Here is a 15,115-nt window from a genome sequence, read left to right on the forward strand (position 1 = left end):
ACTATTGTCATTTTCTTATTCGTTACTCTTATATTATATTTCCGGTAACATATTTACCGTCAAGTATAAATTACTAATGAAATGAGATAGCTTAGGGACGAAATAGAATCACAAATACTTGGTGAGGCTGTTAGATTTATAATCATAATGTTACAAGTTTAACTCTCGGCAAGAGTAGCCAATTGTTTTTTTAAGAGTCCGTTTGAAAACTTGAAAAATATTTTCATGAAAATGATTTTCAGAAAATGAGTCATTTTCTTACAAATATTTTAATTTCCGGTGTTTGACTGAATGTCAGAAAATTATTTTTTTTTGTCTGGCTGAAAGTTAAAAAATTACTATATTTTTCTGTTTGGTTCATTTTCCTGAAAATGAACATATTATTATTTGTAATAATAATAATAATAATAATAATAATAATAATAATAATAATAATAATCTATATTATATATATATATATATATATATATATATATATATATATAATAACAGAAGTGCTTGACCAATTTTTCCCACCCAAAATTAAGGACGTTTTAGTAATATTAAATATTGTAATAGAGTTAGTAGTATTCAAAAAAAAAAAATATTTAGACAAAAATGTCTTTTAAAATTAGTATTTAAAAACTTTAAATAATTACTTACACTTTCTTTTTTAAAAAATCTAACAAATTATTATCACATTTTACACCTATAAATACAGTAGAAACGTAACTATGTTTAGAATCTTTATTCCTCCTTTCTGATTTACTTTTCTGATGATTCACCTTCAGAGGAATCTTCATCTTCCTCCATCTACCAATGCTCCTGTAATTCTAGAAAATAAATGAAGACCATTGGGGGAAGGAGCTCTCATTGGTATACATATTGTAGAGTCTGCAAACGTGTACTAGCCCGTGAAAGCTCAATGACAAACCTCACAAAATCATAAAGCATAAAAAGCGAATACCTCGTACACCGTAAGAGGTAACAAACAAATTGTATATTGCAACGATCAATGCACAAGATGTATACTTCCTAGCATTACCAATCAAAATTTCTTTGTATGTATGTAATGATCAATGCACAACCCGTATACTTCTAAACTCATTTCAAATTTCCTTTTTAAAATCCAACACGTATATATGATACGATATGATGAGTGTATGTAATTATTATGGTAAATATAATTGCATAGAATGTTTCTATGTTTCTAATTATTTATTAAAAAAAAAAAGGAGAAATCGCACTTTTGGTCTCTCAATTAGTGTCTATTCTGCAATGTCATCCTTAGTTCCCAATTTGAACACATTTGGTCCCTCAATTATTCCACCATTAAGCAGATTTGGTCCTTCTGTCTGTTACTCCGTTTAACATCGCTTAAAACAGGGGTATACTTGGAATTTCACATAGCATTGTTTGAGTCCTTGTCGCGATCAACAATTTCATTATCAACAACCTTCTGCGAAGTCTTGTGTCACGATCTAGAACCCATCGTTAGAGACTTCTCCAGTTCTCCGGTGTTTGAGTCCTTGCATGGACGATCGGAAACCATGGATGAGGCCAGGGATGCATCTCGATCAACCCCGGCTGCTCAGATTGTAATTCGGCGATCGCCGGAATTTTTGAGATTTGGTTCGTTGTCGACGAGTCTCCGGCGACTTGAGGAGTCCAGAACGATTAGTGGAGTTGGTCTCGGGGTGGTTGCGGCTGCTGTTTCATCTGACTTGGACTCAATTTGAAGGCTCCCAAGCGATGGTCTTGCCCCAGCTTCCTGCGCTCCGTTGGTCGCGACTGCGCCTGGTGGTCTCGTAATAGAGAGGGGTGGTCCTGCTGTGCCTTTGCTGGCGGGAGAGGCGAAGGCTAGTGCACTGCCTTCTCGGCCACAGGCTGGACTCATCGTATCTGTTGGTGCTGGCCGAGTCCCTACGGAGGGGGCGAGAACTAGGTCTCGTCCGATGGTGGTGGATGAGGGCTTGTCTTCAGCTCCTGCACCCTCGTCGTTGGCTGGTGGGACTCCAGTGAGAAGGCGGCGAATGTAGCTAGCATGGCGGTGCGTCGATGAAAACAGAGAAGGCAGAGGTCCAAGCCATATTGGTCTCGTGATGGTCAAACTATGGCTAAGTCTTCTGCTACCACGTCAGTGAAAGAGTCTGTGGCTCTGCTAGGTAAGGTTCCTCATCCCCTTCGTCACTCTGCTTCTATTTCTGCCCATAGTGGTGTGTCTGATAATTCTCTAAGTGTTGGTCAAAGGGCCATGGTTTCTGGTGTAGTTACTACTACGGTTGGTCATGGGAATGAGACTGCTAGTAGAAACCATTATGCCCAAAATGCTCAAAATGGTCTTACTCTTGTTTCTCAAAGCAGTTTGCCAACACTTAGTAACTCTTTTGATGCTAATACTCGAACTAATGCTACGGTTAGATTCACAAATGATGTGTCTAATTTGACTGCTAATGATAGTGGTAATCTTGCTAATACTGGTGGTCAAAGGTCTCAATCGGCCATGACATTAAGTGATCCTAATAGTAGCATAAGTCTTGTTTTAAATAATTCTCATAATGTTAATAATCTGGTGCCTTCTTTGAAGATGATGATCGGATCAGATCGCCGAGATGGATAACGTCGGTGTCGAAATTTTGGTGGCAGAAATGGCAGATCGGCAGAGGAAGGAGAGGAAATACACTTATTATAAATCATGCTATGTGAAATTCCAAGTATACCCCTATTTAAACGGAGTTAAACGGACAAACAGACAGAAGGACTAAATCTGCTTAATGGTCGAATAATTGAGGGACCAAATGTGTTCAAATTGAGAACTAAGGATGACATTGTAGATTGGGCACTAATTGAGGGACCGAAAGTGTGATTTCCCCTAAAAAAATATTTAAATTAAGAAATTAATGAAAGTAATTACAGAGTTTTTAAATGGTAATAAAATAATCTTTATAATAATAAAAAATACTGATTTAGTTAATGGATATGCACAAATCTTCCAAAATATTAATATTTGCAATAATTAAAATATTTTAATTAATATACTAATTACGGAATTAAGAAATTAAGCTAATAATGGAATTAAGTAAAATAAGGAAATAATTGTAATTAAGCTATAATGGAGAATAAGAAATTAAGCAATTGAAAGTAATTACAGAGTATTTAAATGGTAATAAAATTATCTTTATAATCAAAAAATTATTTTTTAGTTAATGAATATACGCAAATCTTTCAAAATATTGATATTTGCAATAAATAAAATATTTTCAAAATAATCATTATAACGATAATTAATACTAATCAAAAATATTTAATACATAGTACTTAAATAGTAATAAAATTGTCTTTATAATCAAAAAATCATTTTTTTAATTAATGAATATACAGAAAAGGTAAAAATCATTGTAAAGGAAAACTATTAAATAGATTTTAAAACTTAATTAGTGTACTATAATATTATTACGTAGTCATTTCCTTCCTTTTATTATTATACTAATTGAGGAATTAATTATAATTAAGCTAATAATGGAGAATAAAAAAATTAAAGAATTACAAGTAATTACATAGTACTTAAATGGTAATAAAATTATCTTTATTATAAAAAAAAATTTAAAAAAAAATCATATTAATACTCTTTTAAAATTATTTCCCGTTTTTCTCATTTTTATTATTTTAATAATAATATAATTACATAAATCATATTACATATTGATTTTTCTAAAATAAATACAATCAAACGAGTCATATATTATTGATACTTTTGCATTAATCTTATAATCAAATAATGTACACTTTCAAATATTATAATTATTGATAACTTCATCTTTAATTTTATTATTTAAATATATATTAAAAAAATTAATCCATGCATAGCACAGGTATTTACTAGTACTAGTAATGATAATATGTAGTGATGGTGGTGGTGTTGATGGCAGTGGTAGTGGCAGTGGTGGTGTTGTGGGAGTGATAGTGGCGGTGGTGGTGTCACTGGTGTGTTAGTAGGTGGTGGTGGTAAAAATAATAATATAAAAATTAACATATAAAGTAAGATAGGGGAGAGAGATGAAAAATAAATAATTAGAAAAATGTCTTTCGACTAAAAAATTAAGAAGACATTTTCTGCCAAATTAGACCTTTTTTTTTTTTATTATAAGAAAGGGGGATACCCTACATATACACACTATTTGCCTCAATTAGACCTTTTTTCTGTTAACCATAATAAATATTTCTCTTTGACTTCATTTTCCTTGTACCCAAACACTGAAAAATCCGAAAAATGGCTTCTAAAAATCATTTTACAGGTTTCCAAATGGATCATTAGTTTAACCAGTTAATTATGGGTGGCGAAATTTACCCAGTATATACTATCAAGTAATGATTATGGATTTCTCTCATCACTCAAAAAACTATAGCAAATTATATTATTGTTCAACTAATATATCTATCCATCCAAGATACACACAAAACAAACAACAGTAGGACTCCCTTGAGTGCATGATGCTCATGTACCCTAATCATGATATAACTATTGAATTATAAGCATAAATTACTAATGAAATGGGATAGCTTTGGACGAAATAAAAGCACAAAATTGTATAGCTCAAAAGCTGTAGTAAACTATATTATTGTTCAACTAATCGAAGAATTTTAATTAAATAAAGATAGTGTTCCTTGAGTTAATCCAATTGAACTTCATTTTGTTATCCAATTGCACATATCACCTATTTACTTAATAATGTTCAATTGAACTTCAATTTTTTTTTTTTTTTTTTTTTTGGATCCCCTTAAATCAAATCAAAATAACTAAGTAAAATCTTTATCTCACTTCAAGCCATAAGTTTTCAATATGTACACCTGCATTTTTTTAGTACATCAAATATAAACCCCAAAGGATAGACCCCTAACCCTAACCCTTAGTCAGTGACAAATTATGGTCCACACAGTGCTATGTGGATCATAACAAAAATTACATTTTTAATATAATAAATATACATTATTTGTGTACTGAATGTACATTATATATTTGTGTACTGAATGTACATTATATAATATAATGTACACTCAGTACACAAATAATATACATTTCTAATATATTAAAAGTACATTATTTTTATACTGAATATATATTATTTTACAATATACAAAATATAGTCCACACAATAATATAGTCCACACAATAATGATTGTTAACCAATTGGGTAGAAACACCCTCAACGTCAAAAAGCAACACATCCTTAATCTCCTCTGGGGCTGATCCAACACTAATGTGCCCCAGTTCCCCGTCTGACCCAGCCAAGATTTCCAAATCTAACCAACTAAACAATTCAACTATTTATAGTTGCAAGTTATTTTCAACAATCAGACTGTAAGTATAATACGGCAATATTTGGTAGAGCTTATTTTAAACTACAAATAAGCTATAAGTTTTATTTTATAAAACATAAAGATGTTAAAATAATAACTTATCTTAAAACACTACTCTAAGTAACGCTTAAAAAATAAGCTAGTAGCTATTAGCTTTAAACTAGCTTAAAAGCTAAATATGCCAAATAGAGCCTAGCTCTTGAAATATGTGAACCCTAAGCTAGGAAAAAGAGTTTAAATACTGTTATTGGGTAACATAAATAATAGAAGTCGATAGAGTCTGCAAATATCTGAACTTTTTACGTTCCTGGAGATTGAGGTTACTGCACAATCAATGGGAAAAATTTTAACCTCAATGTAGAGCGAAAGAACTTCTCTGGGGATTTTACGTTCAGGCTTTACTATATGCAGCAGATTCACAACGAGGTCAGGTCAAGCCAATTTAGCTCACCAGCATACGATCAAATCCTCCGCCTGCTTGAAGGGAAGCACAAGGACCTTGCACATTCTGAAGCAGCTGTTGAAGCCACCTCCTTGTTGTTGGATCCTCCTGACATATTAGAACATAATAAACATTTGTCCAATTGAGAAAAGAAATCTAAGGTGTACTTTCACTTAAATATAAGGGTATGACTCTGGGAAGAGCAGGAGCGATCTCTGGTTCTGTGTCTATTCCATTCTTTGATCCACCAATAAGCTATATGATTCTTGGCTCCCCTAGAAAAAACATAATTTAATATGCAAACCATACATACATGAAGGCAATTGCTGAAGGTGGTGGCATCCCTAAGTATGTCTGGAAGACAACTTCTGAGTGCATCGCAAGCCCTGTATAGAAGAAGTGAGGAGGGAGTTTGAGGCCTCATTTTCTGAAAATCCGAGGCATTAAAAGGAAGTAAGACAACGTAGCAGCAAATGACCAACCTTGGATTATCAGATAACCGAAGGTAACACCGAATGATATGCTTGAGCAACCTAGACGAGGGCTGCTCAGCAAGTGCAACCACCATGTTTCCCAACACCCTGCCTACAGCAAAAAACCTCTCCGCCGTGGTACATATGTATTCCAAACCCATATCATCCAGAAGGATTTTTTGCACAATGAAAGTTGCAACCTATCAGCAGTCAGCACAAGCACTTTAGTCTAATTCATGATTATCAAGTTAAGGGTGTTGTCAGAAAACTTCACACAACATCCAAGAGTGTAGTCCAATATGTAAACCAATAAATTACAATATCTTTGGAGGAAGAAATGGGAAGTCTTTCAGCTGGCTGCTGAAATAAAGGAAGTGTTATAATCTTAGATTGGGCTAGGGTCACTCAATTGGGCTATAATGCACATGGGCCAAACCACACTAAAAGAATGAATCCAACCAATTAGCTAGTCTAACCCATGGCCTTATAAATCCATATATTCTCTCTTATTTTATCAATGTGGGACTCTTAACAGGAAGATATGCCATAACTTCTGTCACAGAGAACTTTTTTGGGGGGAGGGGGTGCTTAACTGTTTTTGAGAGCTCACTGCCCATCTCCATTGTGCGCAGACAGAGTGGAATTATTTCAGTTGATAGAAGGAAATTGATAACATCATTGTCATCAACCTGTAATGATTCAATCAAGAAAGAACATTAGGGAAAAAAACTGTACTATGACATTCATCCCAAGAACATTGGAGAACCATTAGATGTGATAAACTTTTTGCTATGGAAAAGTGTTTCATGCTTTCACTTGGCTATCTATTCTTGATGGAGATAAGTACATATAGATCATTAAGGGAAGAAGTGAGAAGAAGAGATGCACTGCAAATGGATAAAGAACTAGTTACCTTTACCAGGGCACCAATGACACCTAAGCTAGTAAGCCTCAGGTATTCAAAAGGTCTTGATTTGCTTGTTGTATTAAGAAAAGGATACAAATACAGAGGAATATGAGCTGTGAAAGAGAACAGATGAGTCAGAAAAGTTTCTTTAACTTCAAAGAGAATTTCACAAGCATCTCACCATGTGATAATCTTAAATCTTGGTGGTGAACTAGGAGTTTGTGGGAATTCAGACACAAATAACATTTTCATCAAATAAAGTAAAACTGTAATTCACCCAGTATAACCAAACCTTCTACAGTGATTCGTGATCCTCTTCAATTTATCATACACTTTAAACAAGAATATGTGATATAAACAAAACCTTTCAGGAATTTTTTAAAGAAACTTACCATTAAGGAACAGCATTCTGGTGTCTGGGTGAGAGGCTACGCACTGCAAACCATAATGGAATGGTTGATTAGCTTCAGAAATAAAAGCGCCAAAAGATGAGTCTTTAGATAAGGACACATGGTCTGCAGATAGCTGGGATAAGATCATTGCCCACAGCAAAGGAAACAATGTATGTTATGTCTGCATAGATATGTGACGTGTGAATTACGAATAGCAATTTGCTATCAGCAGGCATCTGTAGAAAGTTTAATAAAACCTGCAACCTGACACTAAATCCCTAAAATGGTGAAAGCCCCTCCAAAAGAGGTTCCTTTAATCTCCTTCCATTCATTCTTTTGAATCTTGATGCAGTGAGTTATAGCTTATAATGTGAATAATAGTGCAAAAAACAGAATATTTTTCATTCACTTTCACAGAAAATTCCATCAGATAATATATATTAAAACAATTGCACATTATTTGGATCCATCATATGATATAAACTAGAACATTGCATATTTGTTTGGACAATGATTGATAAAGGTTGGACTATAATAGACAGCTAATGGTTGCATATACCTGAAGAAGTGCGAGTGCATTGCAAACTCTATTAGATTGAGCAGGAGTGAGGTTTGGTGGTGACAAAACTGGGTAGATGGAGACAATTTCCTGCAGGCATGGCAAAACAGACGCATACAACAAAAGATGAGCAATCACAAGTTGATCAAAACTCTTCAGCCTTAAAGATAAACCAGTTCAAGACTTCTTGTCATGGTAGACTGATAATTTACATGAGAGTACACCTGGATTTGAATGTAGCATAAGTATCTATTACGACCTAAATAGGATTGTAACGGATATGTACCTTAGGAGATACTGGCTCAAATTGTTCACACTTCAGCATGTGAGAGCTCCAAGAAGAATAACTAAATAACTATAAAATATATTAATATTGTATTGTCTAATGATTTTTAATACATTAGGCCTAATATATATAGTACATTAAAACGACTATCAAAGGTAACAATTCCTAATTGTCTTACTAATTATGATTAATTCTCCACTAATCAAGCATCTTGATTATTCTTTTCCTTTTAGGTGTATCATTCTCCACCCCTTCAAAAAAACATTGCCCTCAAGGTGTAGAGTAGAATAAAGTATGAGCATCTCTTTCGCCGGTACCTATAGCGCCGTGTGCAATGCCGTGGGATGGAAAACAACTAAAAATAAAATATTCCTGGGCTTGTTCATCGCTTATCCCCTTGTGAAACCACAACTGGATTAACTGCTCATCTTGTAAGAAAACCAATTCTTGAAACATCTGAGGAGGTTTGACACAGGATACATTCTTTGCTACACTTGGTTGCACGAAACTGTGATTAGTATTATCACCATCAACCATGTCCATTGGCCCCGTAATTTGTGGTTGAACTTCTACTTCTATTTTGGTGTCAATTTTTAGTAAATTGCCTTCTGGCAACTCAGAAAAAGTATTGTGAGGAGGATTGAATCACATCTTGGGTTTTTCTAGGAATTTTGCCCATGTGCTCAATGACCCCATAGGTTTCAACCCATGGTACCACTCAGAGGCTTCACTGTTCATTGTGAATGTTGCGAGACACACCCTTTGAGAACCTATGGCTCTAAAAAATTCATAATATTCTTCTATCTTAATTCTTAAAAATCCAACTATGGAGATTGATGCTATCGATTTGGGTAATTCAGGACAATTATGAAAAGAAAGCAAAACTATTTTTCCGTAGGGTTTTTAAAACTTATTTTTTCTCTTTTTTGCCTTTTTTTGTCTCTCATTTTATCAGTTTTTTTTTCTCACTTCAGTACTCTTTTTTATCAGATTTTTTTCTTTTTTTTTTTTTTGAAAGGATTTTTTTTCTTTTTATTTATCCTCACTTTGCATATTGGACAAAGTATATATGGGAGAGAGATATATGTGCTTCTATAAACCAAGATTGTAGACAGTGATGGTAGGCAAGAACAAGGGAAATTGCAGATATGGTGTTGTGTATATGAGCGGTAGTGGCGGATCTAGATTTCTTATGGCAATGGTGATGTTTGGCGGCAAGAGATGATGGACTATGGACTTGTGTGTTTTCTTTTTATTAAGTATGGAAAAGGTGAGATAGTATCCGTATGTCTATTTCCAGTGGTGCGACGAAGCTAGCAAAAAAAAGATGGTAGAGTCTGAGGGCATCACAGGCGTCACTGGTGGTGAAGGTTGTGCATTGATGATTAGGGGTGTAAATGAATCAAGCTATTCGTGAGCTACTCGAGCTTGACTCGACAAATATTCATGAGCTACTTGAGCCCGAGCCCAAGTAGCTTGAGTAATGAATCAAGTGGAATTTTAGTATCTTAACATTCGGTTCAAGCAACTTGCTAGCCTAATTGAGCTTTTTATTTTTAATATATTTTATATATAATATAAGTATTATATTATAAATTCAACTAATATATGTATATACTTATAAAACAGCCCTAATGTATCAATAGATTTCTATAGCTCGAGTGTCACTAGTTTATTCCATGTAAGGTACAGATCTGCTCTCTTTCAATTCATTTTTGCATAGCTTGTTTATTTTGGTGTTGGTTGTTATAGATTTCCTGAGAATGCATGGAACTACCAAGTACAGAATGTTACTATTGACTCTAGAAATTTTATGTATTCTGAATTTAATTATTTTTAGATAAAATGATTTAGTTTTGTATTAACTCTTAGGCCATTTGCAAACAAAAAGTACTGGTTCAACCTCTGGTAGAGGTTTTTGATGTTGCCGATGCTGAGACATTTAGCTCAAGATAGAAATAGCAAGAAAGACAAGATTAAGAAAACAATGTTTTTTGAGAAGCAGAGTGCTTGTTCTGAAGTTGAATACATCTTTAAAGATAATGTTGAACTTGGCATTCTATATTCTTCAATACTTTCTTGCTTTTATTGTTTTTGTTTATATTTATGGATTATTAATTTATAAAAATAAGACAAAACTAAAAGCCCCTCTAGAGAAACTTCATGTTTATTATGAATTCTGGATGATATAGCTTCAAGTAGGTGGCTGCATAATAGCAAACTATTAAATACCAGATTTCCACATCAACTATTAAATGCTTCCTCCATTGCATTTTATGTGTTTTGTTCGGTTAACGAGACTTGACTGAAGTTATTTACAATTTTAATTTTCATAATATCAAGTTTAGTATTTGTATAAAGTTTATATATTTAGAAACTACATTAAAAGTACTATTAAACACCAAAAAAAAAAAAAAAAACAACAACAAAAACAATAATAAGAAAACACTAAAGAAAATAAGTAAAAAAAAAAAAAAAAAATAGTTGGTTTGACCAATGAATAACAAGATAGGTAAAATGGGATAGAGAGTATGATTATTTATGATTTATGAGCACTTTACCTGTTTATGTCTATTTATTGAATATAATTATTTTCTATTTATGAACATTTGTCTGTTCTCCTTACATGAATTGAAAATGCTCCATAATCTGTTGATGAATGGTCCCTTAGTTTCCTGACCACATCACAGTTCTTTATTCTTGTGATAGGAAGAACTTCATCTAAAGTGGAGTTCGTCATGAAACATTGAAGTGTAATGATTGTTTCTGAGAACCTTGATGCTTTAGAAGGCAATTATTGTTACACTTACACATTCCAACTGGCTTTTAATTTTAATTAGAAGTTTGTTGAATCAGAATGGTTTAGTTTCTAAAATGTTTGTTATTAAAATTTGTATAGAAAATGAAAGTAATAAAACTTATTGTTGTGTATATTTGAGCTGAGCTCGAGCTTACAAAATCAAAGCTTGGTCAAGCTCGAGCTTTTATTTTTAAATTGAGCTGAGCTCCGAGCTTTGACTGTGTAGATGATGTTCCAGGAAGCTGTTTTGCATAAGGTTTTGTATGTTTTTTTTTGTTGGATGTTGGTGATAGTAAATAGTGGAGACGTATGTGGTCTGGAAAAAAAACGGTGGTGCTGTAAACCTGCTGAGTGATGGAGTCTGATCTATTCACGTTGATGCTGAGCAATAATGCTCTGGGTGGTAAGGGGGGGTTTGTTTTGTGATGGAAACAAGGGGAGGAACGGGGAGATGCAGATGACTGGAAAATGTAGCATAGGGAACTTTGTGGCTATTATAGTCTGATTGATGTTCAGTCGTTCACAATTCCTAATTGTGTTACTAATTAGTAAGCCTAATATATACTACATTAAAAAGACTATCAAAGGTAATAATTCCTAAGTGTCTTACTAATAAGATTAATTCTCCACTAATCAAGCATCTTGTTTATTCTTTTGCTTTTAAGGTGTATCAGTATCACAAAAATATCTTATATTTCTAGAAAACTCAAATCACTTATGAAGCATAGGCTTGAGTTTCTTTCAAAATAAGATTGAATCACTAGGTAGGGTATGTTGCCAATGTGCAGAGCATTGACATGTATGGTCAATGATGAAGAATAAATTCTTGCCTATATTTGGCATGGTTATCAAGGCCGTCGCCTAGGCGCCTAGGCGTCGGGGCGACTTCTTGGATGCCTAACCCGAACTAAAACCCGGGTTAAAAAAATTGCGATTAAAAGAAAACCCTCCCAGGCCCCAGCCTCGCCAAACGCATCTTACTCCTTCGCCTTCGACTTCCAAGCTCCACCGCCGAATTGTCGTCGCGCCTCACCCTTCCACCACCAAATCGCCGTTGCAGCTGACCCAACCTCACCCTTAGTGGACTCCTGCCCTCCCAGGTAGCCTTCTGCCTTCTTTCTTCTCTCTTCCTTTTTCCTTCTTGGCCGACTGGGCCTTCTTTCTTTCTTCCTTTTTTTCTTCTTGGCCAACTGGCTTTTCTTTTTTCTTTTTCTTTCGGATTTCATTCATCTTTATACACACATACATACTCATCGCCTTGGCGGTCGGTGGCATCTTGCCCAAAAAGTCCGCCTTGACAACAATGCTATTTGGCTATTTCTCTGAACAACTTATTTGATAATTTCATATGCATGCATTTTAAAGGGGGGAAAAGAAATACACTAAATAGATTCCTTAAAAAAATCCTTTGCCACAAGCTGGGAAATTTACATCATAAACTAGTAGCAGATTGTCTCTGCTATGGTGTAATGCCTATTGTCAGCCTCGACTCCGGTGCTTCAATTATCAAAATATCAGATATTGACACAAGACCATTCTAATCAAGCCAAATTCAACTCAGTTATGAAATCTGAACGCACATATCATTCTTTTCTAAACAATCCTAAATCCAATGTCTGAAAGAAGAGAAGGTGAGGCCAGGTCCTTTAGTCAGACCACTAGATCAGTGTATTTGTAAATTCGTGACAGGTGTCTATGCTTTTCATATGAATGAGTGAATTATTATAGAAAAATGGAAGAGCAATTTGAAGTGCAGATTAAAGGATGTTTAAACTACAAGGAAATACTGGGAGAATACCTGCAAGAGTGCAGCAATAGTACCAAATGAATTCCATAGTAGTGGGGCCAAATCTTGAAATAGTTCTCTCTTCTGGGGAAAGAAAAAAGTTTAAATTGGGAAAGAGCAAACTGGTTAGTTGAGTCCAATTCAGAATTTGCAGCAATCAAGAATTATAAATCATTACAGAATTATGTTTTAATAGCAATCTCAATATTTCTCAAAAAAAAAAAAAAATAGCAATCTCAATAATGATATTTGGTGAAACCTCTAGAAGGAAAAAGGAATATACGATTTGAACTGGAGTTATTGTTAATATCATTGCCATATTTAATCTGTACCTTATGAGACAATGAACATCATCAACTACCATAATGTTGCATATACCACATTTATGCAGTTTTGTGGCTCCTATATTTTTAAGCAAATGCTGTTTCATATTCTCCTACACTTAATGAGAATGCTGCAATGCATATCCTTATGTCTTTTGTTTTTTTCTTTTAATAGCTTAAATATCCTGTGCTGTTTCGGATGCAGTGACAATTTTTTTGCTTATTTCTTCTCATAATGGAAAACACGCAAGCAAGTTCAGTGTTCATTTGGCAATATAAAATGTGAGTTCAGTAAACACACACACACCAAAAACAAAAAACAACAACAAAGGATTAATAAACATAAAAAAAAATAGTTGGAATAATGAAGAATAACATGTCAAAATACAACCTTTTTCCCCACTTTCTAACAACACAAAATAGTTGGAGTAATGAACAAAAACATGTTAAAAAAAAAAAAAAAAAAAAAAAAACAATATTGTTCTCACTTCCTCTATAAGTGACTCATCCCTAGACAAATAATTCTGAGTTTTGATATCCAACGCTTTGAATCATACAAGTAAATTCCCCCGTGATACCTAATAGCTCCCTCATCCAAAATTCTCCCACCCATCAGTCTCAAAACAGTTAATCACATGGGGTATAGAATTCTAGATAAAACCTAAACCTCACGTATTCCAGAAACAAATAAACATTCATAAACGGTGCACCAAAAGCAGGCCAATCTCACTTTTAGAAACAAACAAATAATCATAAAACTATGGTACCAACAGAAGGCCACTGAAATGCAATAGAAATTTGGCGTGAGAGAGTGTCTAGACCTTGGAGAGCTCGAGAAGAGCGTTCTCTCGGAGATCAGGATTGCTGAGGTCGAGCACGAGCTGCTCAGCAGATTGCATTTTGCGTTCCTTGTTGGGCTGAGCGCCGACGGCGGTGGCGGAGGAAGAGCCAGGACCTCCTCCGAAAGCGGCGGCGGCGCCCATCGAGAGATTCGGAGGGAGATTAGCCATGTATCTCAGTTTTACTCAGATTCTACTTCTGTCCAATACTGGAATGGGAGGAAAATCTGGAAACGGCTGAACGGAGAAGCAGGCAAATATGTCAGTGAAGTTTGATTCAAAAGTGGCGTTGCGCTGCTGTTACACGTGCCTGGCTTTCTTCTTTAGGACTATACTGGGTTTCTATTAAATACGGACCAGCATTGATTTTTTTCCTTTTTAACAAAATAAATAAATACATAAATACAATAAGAACAAAAAAGGAACATGTTAAATGCTTTTTGTAACTAGAATTCTAATCACATTTTGTATCCTTAAACCTTGATAATATAATTTTTTTTGGGGGGGGAAAGCGGGAAGACCCAACCTTTGCATACTAAGATGCAAGCTCGATAGGAATTAGGCTTTAACCCTTTAATTTACGGCCAAATGACTACAGGATCATCAGTCTACTCTACCTCAATTCACCATTTCGAACTTTATACAAAAGGTCTTCACGGAGAATTCAATTTCACCGGGTCCATGTCGGAGACAGCGGGGCCACTCTTCTTCGGTTTCAGAATCGGGGATGAGGGAACACAAGGAAAATGGAACAATTCTCTTTTTCAATTTTTGGGATTCGTCTTGCTTATTTGCTTGATCATTGAGTTGAGTGCGGGGTAAATACTTTTGACTGAACCTCCGATGAGCGGAACATTCCGTCTACTGGACGCGGTTCAACTAGCGGAGACTCTTGGAACCGTACGTGAGACTCTCGCCTCATACGGCTCCATCCCGGAATCAGGACCTCTCCTTTGACCAACGGGTCCTCA

General features: G+C 34.7%; 1 protein-coding gene across 1 annotated transcript; it reads right to left on the bottom strand.

Moving 5' to 3' along the window:
* Positions 1-5,279: 5,279 nt before the first annotated feature.
* LOC109187872 (cell differentiation protein RCD1 homolog) lies at positions 5,280-14,476 on the bottom strand. The gene is made up of 9 exons (XM_019338241.1): positions 14,127-14,476; positions 12,995-13,066; positions 8,111-8,200; positions 7,552-7,594; positions 7,166-7,272; positions 6,846-6,941; positions 6,262-6,452; positions 6,093-6,165; positions 5,280-5,887 (listed from the first exon to the last, which is right to left on the bottom strand). Exons 1-9 carry the CDS (start codon positions 14,313-14,315, stop codon positions 5,780-5,782), a joined length of 969 nt encoding a protein of 322 aa, XP_019193786.1. The 5' UTR covers positions 14,316-14,476; the 3' UTR covers positions 5,280-5,779.
* Positions 14,477-15,115: the final 639 nt, after the last annotated feature.

Source organism: Ipomoea nil, unplaced genomic scaffold (genome assembly GCF_001879475.1).
Source record: "Ipomoea nil cultivar Tokyo-kokei standard unplaced genomic scaffold, Asagao_1.1 scaffold1421, whole genome shotgun sequence".
Taxonomy (NCBI): Eukaryota; Viridiplantae; Streptophyta; class Magnoliopsida; order Solanales; family Convolvulaceae; genus Ipomoea; species Ipomoea nil.